Source organism: Prorops nasuta, unplaced genomic scaffold (assembly GCF_024137725.1).
Source record: "Prorops nasuta isolate Cenicafe-Biocafe unplaced genomic scaffold, Cenicafe_Pnas_1.2 PNAS00006, whole genome shotgun sequence".
Taxonomy (NCBI): domain Eukaryota; kingdom Metazoa; phylum Arthropoda; class Insecta; order Hymenoptera; family Bethylidae; genus Prorops; species Prorops nasuta.
The window spans coordinates 406,914-426,489 of record NW_027116803.1 but is presented as its reverse complement, the minus strand read 5'-3'; the positions used below and the strand labels follow the sequence as shown (position 1 = coordinate 426,489).

At 36.9% G+C, this 19,576-nt stretch overlaps 2 protein-coding genes across 3 annotated transcripts; one reads left to right on the top strand and one right to left on the bottom strand.

The window, feature by feature from the left end:
- Positions 1–24: 24 nt before the first annotated feature.
- Positions 25–19,523, bottom strand: Cbl (E3 ubiquitin-protein ligase CBL). Its single transcript, XM_066728634.1, has 8 exons — positions 18,586–19,523; positions 7,411–7,557; positions 6,966–7,238; positions 6,678–6,897; positions 6,388–6,555; positions 3,643–3,916; positions 2,964–3,575; positions 25–2,881 (listed from the first exon to the last, which is right to left on the bottom strand). The coding sequence occupies exons 1-7, from the start codon at positions 19,131–19,133 to the stop codon at positions 2,968–2,970; spliced, it is 2,238 nt and encodes a 745-aa protein (XP_066584731.1). The 5' UTR covers positions 19,134–19,523; the 3' UTR covers positions 25–2,881; positions 2,964–2,967.
- LOC136774385 (uncharacterized) lies at positions 8,489–11,597 on the top strand. Of its 2 annotated transcripts, XM_066728639.1 has the most exons (6): positions 8,489–8,674; positions 9,470–9,550; positions 10,545–10,635; positions 10,696–10,805; positions 10,876–10,967; positions 11,066–11,597. In XM_066728639.1, the coding sequence occupies exons 2-6, from the start codon at positions 9,490–9,492 to the stop codon at positions 11,279–11,281; spliced, it is 570 nt and encodes a 189-aa protein (XP_066584736.1). In that variant the 5' UTR covers positions 8,489–8,674; positions 9,470–9,489; the 3' UTR covers positions 11,282–11,597. The 2 variants fall into 2 exon arrangements, with proteins under 2 accessions (XP_066584736.1, XP_066584737.1); XM_066728640.1 differs by lacking the exon at positions 9,470–9,550 and having other exon boundaries at positions 8,494–8,674.
- Positions 19,524–19,576: the final 53 nt, after the last annotated feature.

The following is a 19,576-nucleotide window of genomic DNA, read 5'->3' as shown; positions in this document are numbered from 1 at the left end:
TATGAGGACGAGAAAGATTTATAAACAGTATGTTTTATTTCGTGACATATGTAATAAAAGAATTTATACAGCGACTGAATAAATCAGATAGGATATCTACACTCTAATCTAGATATTGCACTAAAACGATTATTCTTTTAAAGTGCACAAGAAAATCGCGACAGCGCTGATCATCCTTTCTTTCTCGGACGAAATGTAGAAAAATAGGATTGCTAAATTTACTGAGTGTATTTGGACAAGAAATTCGAAGGCGAAGTGAAGCCCTTCATGGGACTGCTAAATATACGAATACTACGTTCGATCGATCCGCTGCATTAACTATGACAGTGGAAACAATGTCTATGCCAATAATTATAAAAGTGTCTTGAATAGAAATTTATCAAATTTTAAAGATACTTTACATTCTTTGTTACAATAGCGGCTATACTTTTACAATAGAGTTAAATTTATTACTCAAGCACACTTTTTTAATTATCGACGTATTTTGTTATCTCTCTCAAATATTTCTTTAAAGAAGTTATAACTCGGAAAACTCCTAGGTCATTTCCACAGATTAAACTCTTATAAGATTTTTTATTGAAAAATATTTTTCAAACAACAGTGCCGTTTAATCAATCGATTTTTAGTCAACGATTGTATCAATTGCACTGAAGGAACAGTGATTGCATTTTAATATTTTTATATTTAATATCATGCATAATTCTTCGAAAGTCTCTACCACTTTTACGCGTTGCACTTAAAATGCAGAAATATCGATGCCTTAATATATATTATATTATACATCTGTATAATATCGTGAATAATATATATTATAATATATTAATATTATACATTGATTTACTAATACTATGCGTATTTCGTCAAATTTAGAGGGAATTATCAGTCTATAATTAAAGCATAAAAAAGTCAGTCAATTATTAAAATTTACCAAAAAACTATATTTATAATAAGAATATATTAATATATAATATTATCTAGACTGTGTGTGTAATTTAGGGAATAATATATTTAGATTAATTAATTAAAGAATACTGACTATTCCCTCTAAATGGCCCCTTAAATGGTACATTTGGTATAGTCACGAGGTAGGCTTCATTGGGAACCTCAATTTCGATGTGAATTCAGGCCAAATCTCTCTTATCTCTTATTATGCATTTTTCCGTGAAACCGAAGTACAAAGGTAAATAAGAAAGATCTGCATAGATTCAAATAATCATGACACGCCAATATTTACAATTTGTACGTAGGCGCATGCAAACGACTGGCAATCTGCTGAACATTGAAGTTGAGTAATTAAGAATGAGACAATTATGAATTAGTCTTGAAAAGTCACATTAAAATATTTGTCGAGATAAATGTGGGCATTCACACGTGAAATATACTTATTACACGGTGTATGTCTTATGGTTATAGTTGCTATTTGAATGATTAGAGAATTGAGTCAAATGTTTTTCTTATAATTATACTGATAATCGAAAACATCCGCATATGATTGGTACAGCAAGCTTGCTTTGGGAATTTGCACTTGTTGATCGTTCAATAATATTAGCAGGATCACTATTACAGTTAAAATCCGTATTAATAAAAAGGAACAGATATCCACTAGAAAGGCAAGAGCCCTGACCATTAATAAAGAAATTTATCTTTTTTGTTATTTTAAAATTAGAATATTAGGATCAAGGATCTAGCTATATCGTCACCATCATTATTATTTTTAATATTATCTAAACAGGTTTTAATGCATCAAATATACACAGTGATGTGAATGTGTTCATTTAAAGCCAATTATCACTGACATAATGCTAGATTATTTGTTATGTTCTAACACCAGGATTCATACCTATCAATATATAGTATATATTCTATCTTATTAACACAATTTATCAATATAAACTCTAGCCTTTATTTTTGTACTAATTACGTATTGTGTTAATTAAAAATTGAATATCAACTCGTGGAATTAGCTGCCACGAACAGTTTCGTTTTTGTTAAAAAAAAAATCAATATCTACACAGGCTTAAAAAAATATATTGAAAATAATCGAGTATGTATATATGATACAATGTGATAAAAATATGGCAAATTTACTCGGTTTCTTTCCAAAAATAACAATGGCTTTTGTGACTTAAATATTTTCACAGAGGTGTTACTGCACATTTACAATTATACAGGTATGAATTGGTTCAATCTATAACATCGGTTGTATAATATTTGCAATGGCTTTTATATTTTTTTGTTTCTTTTTTTTTATAAATTTTGATGTTCTGATTTATACATACAAATCTAATTCTATTTCCCTCCTATGTCTCATAAAAATGCGGCCAGATCGTTGCGATTTTTCGCATCCAAGACATAAGTATATCACATGAGACGAAGTATAGTACACACTCCTTTGCATACTGACATACAGCACGCTTGTGCATGCATGCATTAATACATTAAACTCTTTTTTGTTAAGTATATTCAGAATCTAATTACGCTACGTAAGTCAGTACAGAGAGTAGGTATAATGAAAATGAGTGATACATAATTTAAAGTTGCCAAATGTAAAATTATTTTAGACAAAATAAGAATTTAGCAAACTAATAAGACTAGGGAATTTTTTACAATTAGCAAATTTGTATTGTGGACATCTTTTAGCAACTCTTCCTACTCTTTATACTACAAAACTTAGTACGTACCACTTTAACTAGTTTCTTATTTACAAAGAAATACTTTGTACTCGGCGGGCACTAATCGTTTTCTCTATTCTCATTTAGAGAATGAGCGCTATAAGTTCCTCAGCTCGTAGTCCGCGAAGAATTGAGAGTTACGGAATTACTGCCGAGTCAAAAGTAGCGTCTAGCAGGTAGCACTGGTCATGAGTCATCTGAATTGGCTACTAAAATGTGGAAAGGCCAATATGAAATATATGCTATTGAACCACAACAGTAACTCATGTTTTGAGATGAACGTATATTTACCTGGTCAGGAGAATTTAGTGGCAAACTCGTGCAAAATATCGCGTGCCATTTCTAAATCATTTCTAGTGATGCCGAGGGCCCTGATGACGGCGTCCTGAGCGAATCCTAGGGCAGTGAGCTTGGCTATGTGCTCAACATTGACGTTTTCATAAGCAGCACCTTCACTTTTGGCGGAGTGCGCAGCTCCATCCTCGGTTCCTCTCATTAAGGCGGTCAGGCGTGCCCTGTTGCTCTCCAAATTTATATTTTTCACCACGTGTTGCCTGGTACCAGGTATAACTATGGTGTTCTCATAATGGTGGTCCTGCTTTGAGCTCTCCTTGGAATTTCTTGGCGGTCTTGGTGCTGATAATGGGGGTGGAACTGGTGGGGCAGAGGAGGTTAAATGACTAGTCGTATGACCTTGAATGCTCGCGCTACTACTGGAACTCCCTCGGTTTTTTTCTGGCAAAAGCGGTGTCGTCGTGATTGGTGGTGACTGGTTCGGCGCAGGAGCACCGTGCGTTCGATGCGACCGATTCCGATTGCCTCTGACCACCATTGGTGGCGCCGGAGGAGCTGGCGACAGAGAAAATCCTCTATGCGACATGTCGTAACGTGCCTCGTTTTTCACTGCAATATTCATTGTTTCAGATTTAACTAAATCACGATCAGTAGGTATTTAATAGAGTTATTTTACCTTTATTATTCTGCTGATTTTCTGGTCCAAGAATTACAGTAACAGCAGTGGGTGGTGGTGGAGGAGCATTTTCCTTTGGCACAGTGATGTGTCTTCCGTTCCTGGCTTGACTGTTATTAGGCGTTGGTGACGGGGATGGCCTTCGTGGAGGAAGCGGAGGACTCGGACCGATCCGTTTAGGTGGCACTGGCGAATTCGTCGGACTGGAATCATCCTCGTCGTCGGAAACGTCACAAATACTCCCACAATTCCCATTGCAAAGCTCCATTATGTCCTGAAATAGGAAAAAAGTAATCATGTTAGTCTCCAAATTATTTTCCCGTTAACAGATCAATTGATTTGTTCAGCTTGCTTTGATGGTGTAAGATACATAATTTTATCGTGATGATTACTTTACTTTCGTAAAATTAGTTTTAACGAGATTTTCACTACAATCCTTAGTTCCAATGTGATTAATCAAATGACCCTATTGGTAAAAAATGACAAAGACCCGAATTTTTGGTTGAAATGTAAGTGAAAAGATAAAAATAATAATAATTCAAATAATAAACAAACAAAAATAGCAACGTCACAGAAAATTTGCAAGCAAAAAATACAAAGCATTAAGCGAACGATCATAATGCAATTTGAAACTTACCTGAAACAGAGCTAAAGTGTCTTCTTTTTGCGTATGTACATTACCGATCAGATCATGCAACGGGCAGAGCAATGGACCCAGTAGATAACATAGTGTGAAATATAAACAAAAAATGTCATGCGAACGATTGCATCAAAACCACCTCGTTGCTTCCCTGTTGCTGGAATAAATCCAGGAACCTTATTTCATCAAATAAATGGTTCGAGTCTTTCTTTGAATAAATTTTTACAGATTTTTTGTAAGATATACGAAGTTTCTATGAACAAATATATTAAGCTAAATTGGCCGATTGAAATAAAGGCCATAATGCGATTACAGAATATCCAGCAAAAGGGTCAAGTGTTTATGTATGTTTCGAGTGTTTAAGCAGAATTGACACGATGTAATGATAATACAGCTTTATTTAAAAAAAGATTCAACTTATTAAGTCCCTAGTATTTTACAATGAGAGAGAAAAAACGACGAAAGTCTCGCTAAATTTATCTAAACGCGTTCTCAGCTAATGCACGCCAAGGATCGCCCATTATCATTATATCCACTACCCTTATTTTTCATCGTACAAACAACAATCGTTGCTAATTATTTAACATTTAAGCATTTTAGTAATCTAGCGCTTTGTATCGTTCTCTACGCAGCACAAGCCTTTGGAAGAAAAGGCGCGTAGTGACAAAAAAAATAGTCGTACAAAAATGTGCGAAAAGCAGTAAAAATTGTAGGCAGCGGCTGAATTTACAACACTGAAACTTTCATTTGTTTCAATTAATTTGATCAGAGTTGCCACGCACAGACACGCCAATCGTTTCATTAATGAAATTCTGTAAATTTTGTTAAAAGTATCTAAGTGAGGTACAAAAGACCATTGATTATCGCTTAATAAAATTCATTAATGAAGCTGGTCAATGAAATCACAAGTAATTGATTGCACACACATGCAGATATGAATACAGAAATTATTTTGATCAGTAATACTGAAGCACTGGTATTGTGTGGGCTCTGTCTCCTTCTAATAAATAATAAATATCTAATGAAAAAAAGTATAATATAGTACGAATGCTTTTCTTCGTCATTACATTAGTTTCTAACGCCAGCAGGTACATATAACAAATTTCAATAGAATATACACAGATTAATTTCTGTTTCAATTAAACATTGTTCTCTTAATTTATAAACTATTTATCTGCTCGAAAACGTGTATTACCCTTACAGCCTCATTTTCATGCTTAATCGACGAATTCGAGTAGAAAGTTATAATTGATCTGTAATATTGCAATCTTGAAAAATGTTTCGATTTTTTTCCTTTTGCAGCGACAACCAAACGACTGCAAACGCGTTTCTGCGGATAAAATATGGCGTTTTTTTTACAAATTTACGTGTAAACTATAAGCCACTGATTGGTTTAGCTTTCAAAAAATGCACAAAGCAACCTACCTTGGCATATCCAAATTCTGGATTTCCCCCCGAATATCAAAATTGTACAATTTACCACTGTTAGTCTTAATAGATCAAGATTCGTGTTGCGAATTGTTTTTAAAAGCGGAAACATTGGTTGTTTGCTGGAAGAAATGCTATACACCAGCCATATGACATAATTTGGACTAGACGCAAAACTCAAATGAAAAGAATAAAAATAGCACGAGCTAATTGATGACTAAAACTCCGAAAATATTAATAACTATGCCAAGTATAGCCACCAATTTTCGTGATAAGATCATTCAATTAAAAATTAGGTGCGAAGAACGATAAAAAATGCAGGATGCCATCCAAGGAAATGATCGAATTTCGCAAAAAAGTACGAGATCGTATCTATGTAGGAAAAACTTGAATGGAGGCGTGAAATGCGTGAGGCTCTTTTGAAAATGAGGCGTACTACTTAGAAATCGTTATACACAGAGAGCACATTATCGATATTAATGGGGGATGGGTGTTGAGGCTAGTCCAGTGGTTCTCAACGAGAATGAATGCACGTGATACGAAAATATTGCAAGAAAATGTGTTCGTCGGATTCTCTGGTGTAACGTGAATTTAATAGGGAGGATGCCGGTGGTGGTTTGTTCAATGTAGCAAAACAAGTTCGAGCAAAACTGAGAATCACTGTCCTAGTCGGATACCTCGGTGTCGGGGTCAAGGTCCCGCGTAGGAGTTGACGCGTTACTGCTAGCCGAGGCCGATTGAATTGCTGCTCTATGAGTTCTTCTAGGATCGAACGGATCCACCACTATTTGCTCGGTGCCTTTTATCTCAGCTCGACAAAACGGACAGCCCTGTCCTTCCGAGTCCTTGAACAAATATATCATACACTATTAATTTCTCAATTATTCAATATTACTAATTTGTATAACATTTTTGTTATTTTCGCAATAGATCCAGTTAATTGAAAATGTAGGATTATCACTGCTACCTGCCAAGCTGTGAGGCACGGCGTACAAAGAAGATGACCACACGGTTCTATTCTGACATCTTTATCGTGTTCAGCACAGATTTTGCATAATTGGAATGTGCTACCCATTTCACAATACAACTCGTACTGCTCTGCGGTAACTTTTATGTGTTCCTCAGGAGTTGGTTGCACCGCCCACGTTAAATCTGGGTTAACATTTCGTCCGTCCGGATACAAATAGCTGAAACGAGGAAAAGTTTTAAAACTTCAGTTATTATCCAAGCGACTTTATCATTAAAATCGACTTACAATCCTTCTCGATGACCATCCAATAAAGCTTGGCATAAACTTTTGTTGTGCGGTATAGTTTGGAGGATGTCACCATCTGACGTCACATAGCCAATCGCCCATTGTCCTAGCCTTGTACAGCTCAATCGAAACACGTAACTCCCAGGTTTGGTGATACAATACTTTTGCAAACGTGCTTTAACCTCGTCGTACGTTAAGAAAGCAACGTACCCAGGATGGGTCACAGCCAGAATCTTCCAGTTTCTTAATAAAGTTGACCATGGTTGAAATAACCTAAAAAAATATTAATTTCAATAATTATTAATATTATTCCTTCTCAGTAAAGATAAGTATTAATGTTTTAAATATCCTCAAACTAAAAGAACTATTTTTAACTTTGTGAATAAGAGATAATTCATTTCAGTTAGTGTGTTAATAATGAAATTAGCTCTCCTCCCACGCTCACCTTGTAAATACGTCGAACTCGAAGTTCGAAATGTAATGATTGCAGGTAAGATCAATCGTAGACTTCAAGGCCATCTCTTGGAGACCGGAACTAATGGGATGAACTTGATTCAGTTCATGCCTGAATACTTTCCACGGGACCAATGTGCTGAAATAGATAAAAATATGCATGATTAAGCAGCTCGAAATATGAAAGTCATTCAATCCTATTGTAGTTTGATAAAAGAGTTTCCGCGGTAAGTCTGACTGTGCAGATTTTTTCTGCAATTTATATTTTATTATATATATATATATATATATATGTATGCGCGCGCGGGTATATGAATGATTATAAAAAAATTCAACGCGACACGATTATCATAACATTGTTGATATATTTGACCTAACCTTGTACCTGTTCTCATCGTTAAACAGACACATATCGAATTATAATGGCGTTATAATTTTAGAAAACTTCTAACAGTTGTAGCACATCAAATAAATTATTAATAAAAGCAGTCATTATCTTACTGTCCTGCTATTTGTTCTTTCTTGCTTGTCTGCCTCCCTTTCCCCCTGCTTATGAATTTTTACTAGCAAAGCATTTGTTCCATTTACATATCTATTCCATTAAAATTCATTTTTTAAATCAAACTAAACAAACAAATGACTCACAATATTAAGAAAAATTGTATTAATGGTAATACATTATTTTTTTTTTTAATTTATACGATTACTAATACGAATAGAAGTTAGGTCATCAAATGAAAACAAATAAAACATTTAGTGACATGTCATGTTTGAATTGTTTGCATTAGTAAAGACTTGAAATAATTGCATAGTATGATGCAAGGTTAATGAAACAAAAAGAGTCAGACAAGTGTTGTATACATTTTTGCTCTAAAGCTTCAAACTATTCGTGTGAATGGATAATATGTATAAACGAAGAAAACAAAACAGAAAGAGGTGTAGTACACATAAATGTGTGATTAATTATTTAAGAAAACGTTTACTGTGGAGTTTACATGAGATTCGATTGTAGTACGAAACGCGCAGAAGCCTCGATATAAGTTCGCAAGGTTTAACGCTCGCAGACTTTGGCGCTGCTAGCTTTTCCTTCACAGCTTGCTTTGCTCTATAAAGCGTTAATTCTAATTCAGACTTCAGAGTCCGGCTTTTGGGTTGCACTTTGCGTTTACAGTTCACTTTTCACAGTCGCAATTCGAATGTGAAACAGAGAACACATCATTGTTTTCAAGTGATACATTGTTTCCGTTTTTCAAAAGGTACGTTTTATCGAACGTCTTTACTGGTAGTCGTGTCAAAATAGTGTATCTGCGTCATAAGTTATCATTTCGCATTTCGTTCTACTCATACAAGGACCTGTGATAAGGTTATAACGAGATACAAGCTTTGTAATTTTAGTATATTCACTATTGGCTGGATGACCACAGAAATAATATTTTCAATTTGATAATTGCTGCTATCTTATGACTTGTAGGGAGTTCCATTTTCTAACTTTTATAAAGATAAACTTTAAGCTGATGGCTAGTTTAAGATTCGTTTTTATAGACCACAGAAATTTCTTGATGTTTTCATTCGATCAATCTGACGAAGCGAAAAATGATAACGTTCTAGAAAGAAAATTTGAAGGTTAAATTTAGTGACTCGGAGTTTGAGAGTTCTCCAGTAGATGGCAGGACCGTTCAGTCTCGGGATCTTGACCGGATATCACGAATAGAGTCATCAAGAGTAGCTCGATAATGGAGATTCGCTGTTTCTTAAAATTTGTTTATGTAAAAAGGTATCAATAGAAATGATTTGCAGTTTTGCTGTTTAAGAATTCTCCGTGAGATGGCACATGTTTGTAATGTGTTAGAATTGACTCAATGAGTTGAATTTGAATGATTTTAACATAGTAGTTAGATTTGTATGATGGAAACTTGTTTCTCTAGTCATTTTTTTTTATTCAGGCAGAAAAGAAAATCTGAATGAAAATTTTATATAAATCATGAATTTTGAAAAAATAAAATGATTGAGAAACCTGCAAAATCGATATTATTTGTTGTGGATCATTTCAGGAATCTATCTTGCATGGAAAATGCGTATTACAAAATTAGCAGGGCTTCCAATAAGTATTGGTTTCTTACGAAGTTTCTCAGGCACGTAATAAATAATAATTCGTACCATTTGCTTTAAGTATTGTTGCTAAAAATATCCATCAGTACAGTAGAGAGATATTTTAAAAAATCTAATTATAGAAAAATCCAGTAATTAATTTTTTCATGTAAATAAGGTTTCAAAGCAATTATGTCCAAAGCTAATGCATGTCGAAAATTTAAAAATATCAAATGTTCTTGGTTATCAAGTAAAAGGATGGTTTCATTGTTTATTAAGTGATTAGGTGATAAATAGAAACGTGAAGCTGTCATAGTGAACAGAAATAGAAAACTTTTGTATACAGCGCTCCCATTCAATTAGTTAGGCTATTTCCTGTAGTACCATTATTATAGCACTTGCGTCAGCTTTTGCCATCGATTATTCTCGGAAAGCAGTTTCACTGAACTCGGATCCCCATTGAGATAGTGACCCTACCGTTAATAATGGTTTCAAAAAAATTCGAAATTTAATTATTGTTATATATCCAGTATATACACACTCAAAACTTTTAAAAATAATACTGAAGTTAAAAACCTCGTTCTAACAGATTCTTTTAATTAAATTACAATTCACCGGAGCTAAACAGATAAATTTCACTGCGTATATATATATATATATATATACAGGGTCCGACATTTAAAATGCAATAAAGCAAGCACGTAAAAAGAAACATTCATGTTTATCTCCGTAACTATTAAAGATATCGAAATCTTAAATAAAACCTCTCTGAATGAAAATAGTATAAAAAATTTCGAAAAAACTTCGCTATGCAAAATTTTAAAACCTCTTGTAGTTACAGACTTATACGTCTACTTAAACATATGCTATGGGGAATTTTAAATAGCAGATCCTGTATATATTTAATATAATTTAGAATTCCTTATCCCGCATGGCATTTAGTTTTTCATATTCCTTTTAAAGTTTGGTGCTTTGAAATAATAAGTTTATGGATATACAGTATAAAGTGATGAATCTTTGTTTTTTTTGTTTGTTTAGTAATGAGTGGGAATCAGGATTATAAATCGGCCACGTCGATTTACGACTTTACAGCGAATTCTATCAAAGGAGAGGAAGTACCTTTGTCGAAGTAAGAATTTCTCTGTAGGAAATAAGAAGTTCGAATAAAAGATGATTTCGCTGCTTACAGGTACAAAGGTCATGTTTGCTTAATTGTCAACGTGGCATCGAAATGCGGTCTAACAGCCACCAATTATAAAGAACTCAATGAATTATACGATGAGTATGCGGAAAGCAAAGGTAAATCAGTTCACTATTAAATTTTTCATCAATTGATTATAATTTATCTCAAATTTTGCTCAATCTTCAGGTCTTCGCATTTTGGCATTCCCGTGTAATCAATTCCAAGGTCAGGAACCAGGAAACGCCGAAGAAATTTGCAGTTTTGCTGATCGTCAAAAGGTATATTTCAAGTGAAAATAATTTTAACAAATCCACTCCTCGTTAGAAATTTCTTTGGATCCATCTTTGTTAATAAAATGTCCTGAATACATTTTTAGGTCAAGTTTGACTTGTTTGAAAAGATTGACGTGAATGGTGAAAACACGCATCCCCTGTGGAAATACTTGAAAAAGGAGCAGGGTGGCACTTTGGGCAACTTCATCAAGTGGAACTTCACAAAGTTCATCGTCGACAAGGAAGGAAAGGTCGTGGAACGTCATGGGCCAACCGTAGAGCCCCACAGCCTCAAACAAAATTTAGAAAAATATTTCTAATCTTGCACAATTTGTACATTCTTTCTGTGGCTTTTGTTTGCACCCCTACAATTATTTAATACCACAAATTTAAATTCTCTGGTAATTACTACCAGAAGAATTCCACATTTTTACATGTATAAGAACATTATCCCAGTTTAATTTTATTCCACGAGATGTTTTTTTATAATTTGTGATAAACTAGATATAGAAATACAAAATGTGTATCTCTGTACAAGCACAGGTTTGTCGAACATTGATTATATAATATAGAACAAAGTTAATAGATGCACGTTGAACACACGTATACTTGGGGAAATAAATCTTTCTTATGTTATTTCTAGAAAGTTCTCAATCCTTTATGAAAAATCCAAAACTGCTTAGAAATCTAACCCGCTTTGCATGGGCTGGATAAAAAATGAATCTATTGATTATTTGTGCGTGGGAAGAATGAAGAATGTATACGCAAACGTGGCGTTTGATGGAAAACGGAAGAGAATTTTGTAAATGGGCTAGTTGCAAGGTGCAGGAAGATCATGAAAGAGGTGAACTCTGGTGTACGGGAGAGGAAAATTGAGATACTAACGTATCTATAATTAGGCGTCCTTGCTTGACGACTGATCCAAGCCCGCCTCCATTCATAGAGCTAGCTACGGGGCCGGCAGGCGCTCGTGAACAACCGAGAAGAAACGACTCCAAGCATTTCAATGCGAATAATAAGCAGCAGCTGAGAAGATGGGTCGGACCGCCTGACCTAATTTGCTTTCCTTACTCCATCAGGGAAAAGCTTTCCTTTCCTCCTAATGTAAATGTTCAATTATCCACCCACCCACCCCCACCCTTGGCTCCCCTCCTATACTCTTCATCTTACTTACGCCACTCAAATTTTCTACAATCAATGACAAACACTGTACTCACCCAACTTAATTAACGTGCTTATGATTGAAACCTTATTTACGAAACAACGTGTCATTTGTTAAATATTGTACCTCTATTTTATTAAATATACTTTAAACTTTAAATGTCCCACATATTTTTATTAAGTTTTATGGTGGATATTCCTCCAAGGCCGTCGTATTGGAAAATTTTTAATTATAGATTGTGTGCCAGTTTGCTTATCGCGTTTGTCAGCGAGATAAAGAAGATTGATAATATGAAAAACTGAAAGGAGCGAATGTGGCGGAGAATGGAAGATGAAAGGCTTAAAGAATCACAAGTACGATGGTCTGATTAAAAATATGGAAGAATGGAGAAAACTAATACGTGTAATAGTAAGTTGGTACGTTTCAAAGGAGCAGAAATGATAAAGAGGACATGGATAAATAATATGTGCAAGAAGATTAAAAAAATCAAGCGGACGAAGGAGATGGAAGGGACGAAGATTCGTGGCACGAGAGAGTGGAAAGAGTTGAAGTGGCTGAAGAATACGTATAAGAAGATGAAGAGGATGCAGCGGAAGACTGAGAAAGATAGGTCAAACTCCCTGGCCTAGATTTGCAGTTGCCGCTGATGTTTCTCGGAGCTTTCAAGCTGGCTAGAAGCTCGCCAATCCATGAATAAAAATGGGAACATGCTTAGAGAGCAATAGAGCTTGTTTGCCACGATGCAATTTGCAATGAAATTGCCATTCGATAAAGCAAAGAAATCCAAATGATATCGGCTGACACAAATATCTTAAGCAACCGAGTTAAAGCCCTATCCGGAAACCTGAATTCATTTATTTATCTCTCCTCGTCTTCTTTCTATAAAAAAAAATATCTTCTCGAGCAATTTTTGTCAAATTTTCACAACGATTTTCTACGAAACGCGCGTTTGGCTTTAATTTACAAACTTTCCAGGGGTAATCGAGAGGGCAAAGTTACCCATTCAATGATTTAATTAATTCCTCGTGACGCTTTACCGTTAATTATGCAAAAGCCCCCAATTCGCAGCAGTGCAATTAATTTGTAGTGGAGTTTGAGTGACTTCTTGCTCCAGTGGACTAATTGGAAAGAACTCCGGAGTGCAGGGACCTTTGGCTTACGTGTATTAAGAAACAAAATTTTTTCCACGACATCCAGTGATCTCCGTGGCGTGGGAAAGGACTACTCGGGAAACTCCGTAAACGGAATAAGATTCTCCGTAAATTTCGTAGATTTTCATCTTTTCATCCAACAGAATTCCCTCTCGTTTAATGACGCAAGAAACCGAGTAGAGGCAATATTGCTGAATATCCAATAATACGACACTCTTGCACAGCATCGACATGAAAATTAAGAAAAATTGCAAATAGATTTCGATAAATCAATAAAACAATACCACATGAATGGAGCTTGGCTCGAAGAAAAACAAGCGAATCTTGATGTAAATGGAATAAATTTTGATACTAAAATAGCAATTGCGTAGATCGGGGTAAAAATAACAGAGGAGAATGTCATCGGTTGCTTGGAAGTGAATTTCAAGGTAGCAAACACACTTTTTCTCCGTGTTTCTATCACTCGATTCGTCTCGCTCGTTTGGTTAAAAGTTGATGATAAAAGTAGCGTCAATGGAGTGTTAAAAGTCGCGTAAAAGAGAGTCACGTTCGCTCTTGCCATTATCAAACTTAAAACAAAATAGCAGCGAGTTTTATTTCAAAGTGTATTTTTGCGTGGAAAACTTCAGCAGCGGCTTCTCGAAAGATTTTGAATAATTATTGAAGGATTGAGATTGAATTAGCGTGTAGGTTGGGACAATTGGCAATTTGGAGGAGGGAGTGGTGGGGATTCGTGCAGCTCGCTCGATTTTAATTTGCCTTAATCGCTACGTCACGTCCCCTTCCTTCCGCTTCGGATCACATCCGGATGTGAGCTTAACTCGCGAGCCGCCAACCCGACATGGGCTAAAAACGGGAGGGGCAAAGGGGAAGGGGTAAGAAGGGAAAAAGACCACCGCTGTGTTTCTGCTCTCCATTCTTACTCCAGATACTAGCGCTAAACCAATCCTCGTACAATTCCTGCTAAAAATTCTCCATTTGAATAGCTCGACTCTGCGAGACGAATTAACCACCAAACGCGCTTGAGAACATTTTCCACTGACCAATCGGTACAGCCGTCTATAAATACACCATTTTTGGGAATTTAGAAAATCTCTGCAAACAACGGCTTTTCCTGCTCGAAAGAACCGCTCGATGGCCTCCGGTGCTCGACTGGTTGTTGCCGAGCACAGGAAATTTCGTGTAGGACGAGCAATCTTTATTCTTCCGTCTATTCGTTAAAAAGCTACGCGCCTGACAAAGCTTCGCTCGTAAGGATCGCTTTCCCCCCTAATTGATCCATTTTATTCGCTAATTCCACCACGCATCTGTGTATTCCTCACCGAGTTTCCGTGCTTTGAGAAACGATCAAAACTTTCCCCAATTTCTCTCCGGACTAAAATTCTTCGAACTCTGCAGAATTCTTCCGCTTGGTTTATCAAAGATATTCGCGTGTGCGAGTTTACGTTGATTTTTTTGAAAATAATTGAGATATTCGTGGAAGAACGATGGGAGCGGCGAGTGAAAAAAGATTTTAGAACTGGCTGTACAGCAATGAGCGTAAAGTGGGCAGCGTTGTATAAACGTGAACCGGATGTCCGCGGATCATTTGACCGGAAACTGAAGGTTCGCACATCGACGTAATCGAAGCGGCTTGACGCATCATGATCGCCCTAGAATCGCCCGCATCCCGCCTCCGCGTTACTTTAACCGTAAAAAAAAAGAAGGCTTTTCCAAGTTTGTAGCAGCAGCTAAATTGAACTTCTCCGTGCATTAATAAAACTCCATTACGGAGCTTATTCGTAAAGCAGTGAATCACTGTAAGTGATGCAAATGTAACGAGTAGTTTGTGAATGAAGGTAGCCCCGTTCGTTTGTCCCTGACACGGTAGCTACACTACTGGATATTTCGTTCAGTCATCGATTTCAGGACTCAGTGCGCGGACCGAGAGACCCAGATATCCCCGCCTCGAAATTACTAGGACGCACGCCGAAATAATTTTCCAAGCATTTTCAAAGCAGACAAACAACTCGCTTCTATTCCCGATGCGCGTGGAAAATCCTCTGCCGAGGGCAACGCGCAGAAAACAAGAAGCACACGGACCAATTAATTTATCATTTAGCATTACTTCCCGGAAATTAATCCCGACGCCGAGTTGCATAATGGGAATTTTTTAAATACGCACTATTACCGCGAAGCACGTCGTCGAGTTCCTCCAAAGTGCCAATTTTATTATTCAAAATAATCGTTGCGATTATTAACGCGAGAGACGATGAGGCAGAGGCGAGGAACAATGAGATGCGCGACTAGTGGTTTTATTATTATTATTTTTTTTAATCGAAGAAAAAATTAAGCGCGGGGCGAAGCGTAGTTCTTAGTTTGCGATTACGAGACGGCGAGGATTTTTCGCTTGTATTCTAGAAAAAAGGAAACTGCTATGCGTATAGCGATTTATCAGGCAGTATAAATAAGCTGCGAGAGCGGGTTGAGCCGCGAGCCAATTCATGAATGACTGGCTGGCTGCGCGAGTGTGGAGAACGTCACGATTCGTCGGTAGCACCAGCCCCACTCGTTTCAACTGTGTCTGTTTACACAGAACGCCCCACGAGCGAGATGATGTCTCTTATAGTCAAACATATTTCACGTAATAATAAGAATCGAAAGTTGCTTCAGCGAATAAGATCACGAGTACAAACAAAAATTTACGACTGGAAACAAAAACCATTGAAAAAGTACAATAGCTACGCGGAGGATGTTTACAAATATTTTTAATACAGGTTTGTGCATGACGCGCGTAAGACTCAGTTGTTTGTCGTTTTTCTTTACTTCGGAATACCCCGAACGAGTATCACGAATGTTTCAATATAAACAGTGTTGGCAAAGAGCTTCGAAACGGTTAAAATTCTTCGAAAATATTGACTTTTGCGAAAATGTTTCAAAGCAAAAGAATAGTTTTGAGAAAATTTATCAGTTCGTATTATTTGACCTAGGTATGATATTGAGACCACGGTCAGCATAATCATCTTAAACGAAATCCTTATTTGTTATCGTATAATCCAGGCGTTTGTGAGATATCTCGATTTAAAATTATACGAAGGTGCAGTTTTGACTGAAATGGCGTGTTAGCGACTGCTACGCATACATACGCTAATTTACGTCAGAGGTACTATAAGTATATCATTTTTTACTAAAGTAGATTTCTCGACACAAAATACCACACGTAAGTCAAATGTAGTTGCGACTTGAGGTATATGCGGGTACCCGTTTCATTCCTTAGTATCTCATCGATAATTGCACTTGGAGAGTAATTGACTAAAATTGTAAAATATATACAGCGGTGTCGTTTGTATAATGATCAAACCGGACTTCACCCAAAGGCAAGATCATATAAACCGATAAATTCTTCGTTATTGTACTGTTTACGACTTCTTTTAACACTCCATTTAAAACATCTCACTATTTGTAATAAAATCAAAGTTTTTGCATATTTCTAGAAACTTTACTATTAAGATTTACGATTCACTTAAGAAAGAAAAAACTCAGCAAACTCGTACGTCACTTCACTGTTAAATTTTACCGATACAAGAAATCAAAGGGGTTTTCCATTAATTTTCCTGTTAGGTAAGTTTTACCATGTGTGATATTTTGGTTTTGTTTTCCGGGTCTTCCAAGAAACAATAATAATTTTGCGGAAAACTGGCGCGTAGTTTGCAAAGGTGGGTTCAATGAACTTCCGAATCATTGAGGCGTAGTGGGAACCTTTTGAGATTGTACATTATTCGAACAACAGGAACTAAGGCAGCCTCGATACTTAACGGTCCAAGCTTGAGCCTATCTACACGCTCCAACGCCTCTCATCCAGACCAGTCACAATATACGTTCTATTATCGCACCGGAAGTCGTCATCAAGGATTAACCAAAATTTTCTGCCAGTTCTCAAGCCATTCAAACTTCTCATCATCCATATAGATTGTTTTTCATTATATACACTTTGGGTTAGTAGTAGCTAAAACAAAAATTTATATATGTTGAAAAGTATTGATAAACAAAGCTTTCTTTTGTTTTTAAATGAAAACGAGCGTCAACTGGCAGATTCCAAAAGTATATACAATACAAATAAGACATTACTTGTTGAAGATAAAAAATAGCAAAGACTTTATCAGATTGACAAGCCGTTATCAAGATTTCTTTACGCTATTTCAACGCTGCAGTTCGTAGGAATACCCTTTTCTGTACTGATCTGACTCATCGATGGAGTATGACGTAATAATTCAATTTTTCCAACGGCCAGTTCTCACAAAGACCCTGACCCATTAGACTTGTTAGAGACATTGACATCCTAGCCTATATGTGACAAGAGGTGATTTTCATTATTGATTATTGACCGTCAAATAAATGCGTTGCGTTTAATAGTTCACGATAGTTAAGCTATGTTTATACATTCCTGCACGAACGACTATCGTGCGTGCAATCAATAATTTATCGTCGATTAATTCGATTTCCTAGAGGGTTGCAATACACATCGGACTCGTGAGAGTCCAACAACCGCAGAGTAACATCGCACCAAATGCAACTCTCCACAACGATAAATTCCTCAAACAGTCGAGCTCAGCCAAAAATGAAGAGTCGTGTTAGCAATCCCTTTGCACTATTAGTCTCTCGAGAAAGCTACTTGTTCCGTCATTCACTTGTACGAAGATTATAATTTTATCTCTGAAGCGATTCATTCCACTTTCGTACAGAGTAACGTCAATATCAGCCAGCTAGAGAATCGAGTACCATTTTTAGGTTAGGAACGCGCACGTGCCCGCCTTTTTAACACTGCTCCCACTGCTCTACTATGACGTACATAGAAAAGTTAAATCTTCTCAAACAAAATTTAATCGCCATTAAAATAACACCAAGTGAACTCGATTGTTCTTTTATAACTATACAAACTTTGCTTCCAATGGTTGTTCTTTTCAATTCTTTTTTTCTTCCCGCCATTTTGATAATCTTCAAACCACGATAAATAAAACCGTCAAAGATTAACTGTGGTGTTTTCCTTGGAAACTAACCTGAAATTCTTCTGGGCGTCTCTGGTTAATTTCAAATTTGTCAAAAGGAGAAAGAGCGGTGTTCAGATATTTGTTTTACGTTGTTACAAGTGTCGGTAGAAAAAAGGAAATATGTAAAGGAATTCTCAGTAAGATTTGTAGTGAAAATAAAAAGCCAAAAAGGGATGAGGATATAAAAGATGCAAAAGGAAGGTTTAGGACGACAGGGTTAAGTGTTTTATGACGTACAGGTGCACAAGGGGAGGGGGTAAACGGGTGGTAAACAAGAAGCTTGCCTGTTTCCGAAGCGTTCCTTCCAAAATTCGGCGGCGTCAGCTTTCGTAATCCGGAATTGATCCCCGGCGTAGACACCATTCGGAAAAATAGCTTTGAGTTCGGATAACATGTGGCTAAAGACAAGGCTGAGCTTCGTAAGGTTCCTCCTATAATGGGAAGTTTCGTCGAACATCTTTTCCTTCCCTTCCTTGAAGAGCTTAATTGCTTGCTTGCACTTCCTCATCAGATTGTTGATAAATACGCAGAAGTGTTCGTTGCTGTGCAATACATGCATTCGATCTTCGTATTTGCTGTAAATCAACCTGAGCCTCTGATAGGTATCTGGCAAAATGTCCAGGATGAACGGTGGCGAGTTCTTTAGGTTCATTCTCTGATGCTGACATAGCTTGACGACCTTGTCCATGAGCTTCCAGGTCTTGTCAAGCATTCGCTTGTCAGTGGAAAGCTTAGGAGGGGTCATCGCATCCGTGAAGCGACCTTGGAGCTTCTGGAAGATCGAACCGATGTGTACCGCTCGACTCCGGCTGCTGTGGCCCGAATACGACATCTTGATTCGCGAGCTAACCCCCTTCAAGCTTCTTTCTGGTTCATTTCGGGTACCACTGCTGAGATTCAGGCCGAAAGTCCGGCCCGCGGAAATCCCAGCCCCAGGACGCGGTACAGCGTCACGCGATACCTCATCTTTCAGAAGCTTCAGCACAGAAATCACCGGATGCACCAACAACCACCAACAAACACACTGACACTGCTGAGTGCTGATCACAGTTCTATTCCTGTAGTCCACTGTAGTTTACTCTCGGTGTCTATCTATCCGTCGGCTGTCTACCTGCTATTCTGCAAAGGACTGCTGGTGAACCTGATGGAAGAATTGAATCGAATGCTCCTCTTCCTTAGCCTGTCTGCACTGTTCAATCGCCACCACGTCTCTCGTTCTCTCTCTTTTCTCTCTTCTCTCGCGACACCATCGTTCATTAGTTCGCGCAACGGCCA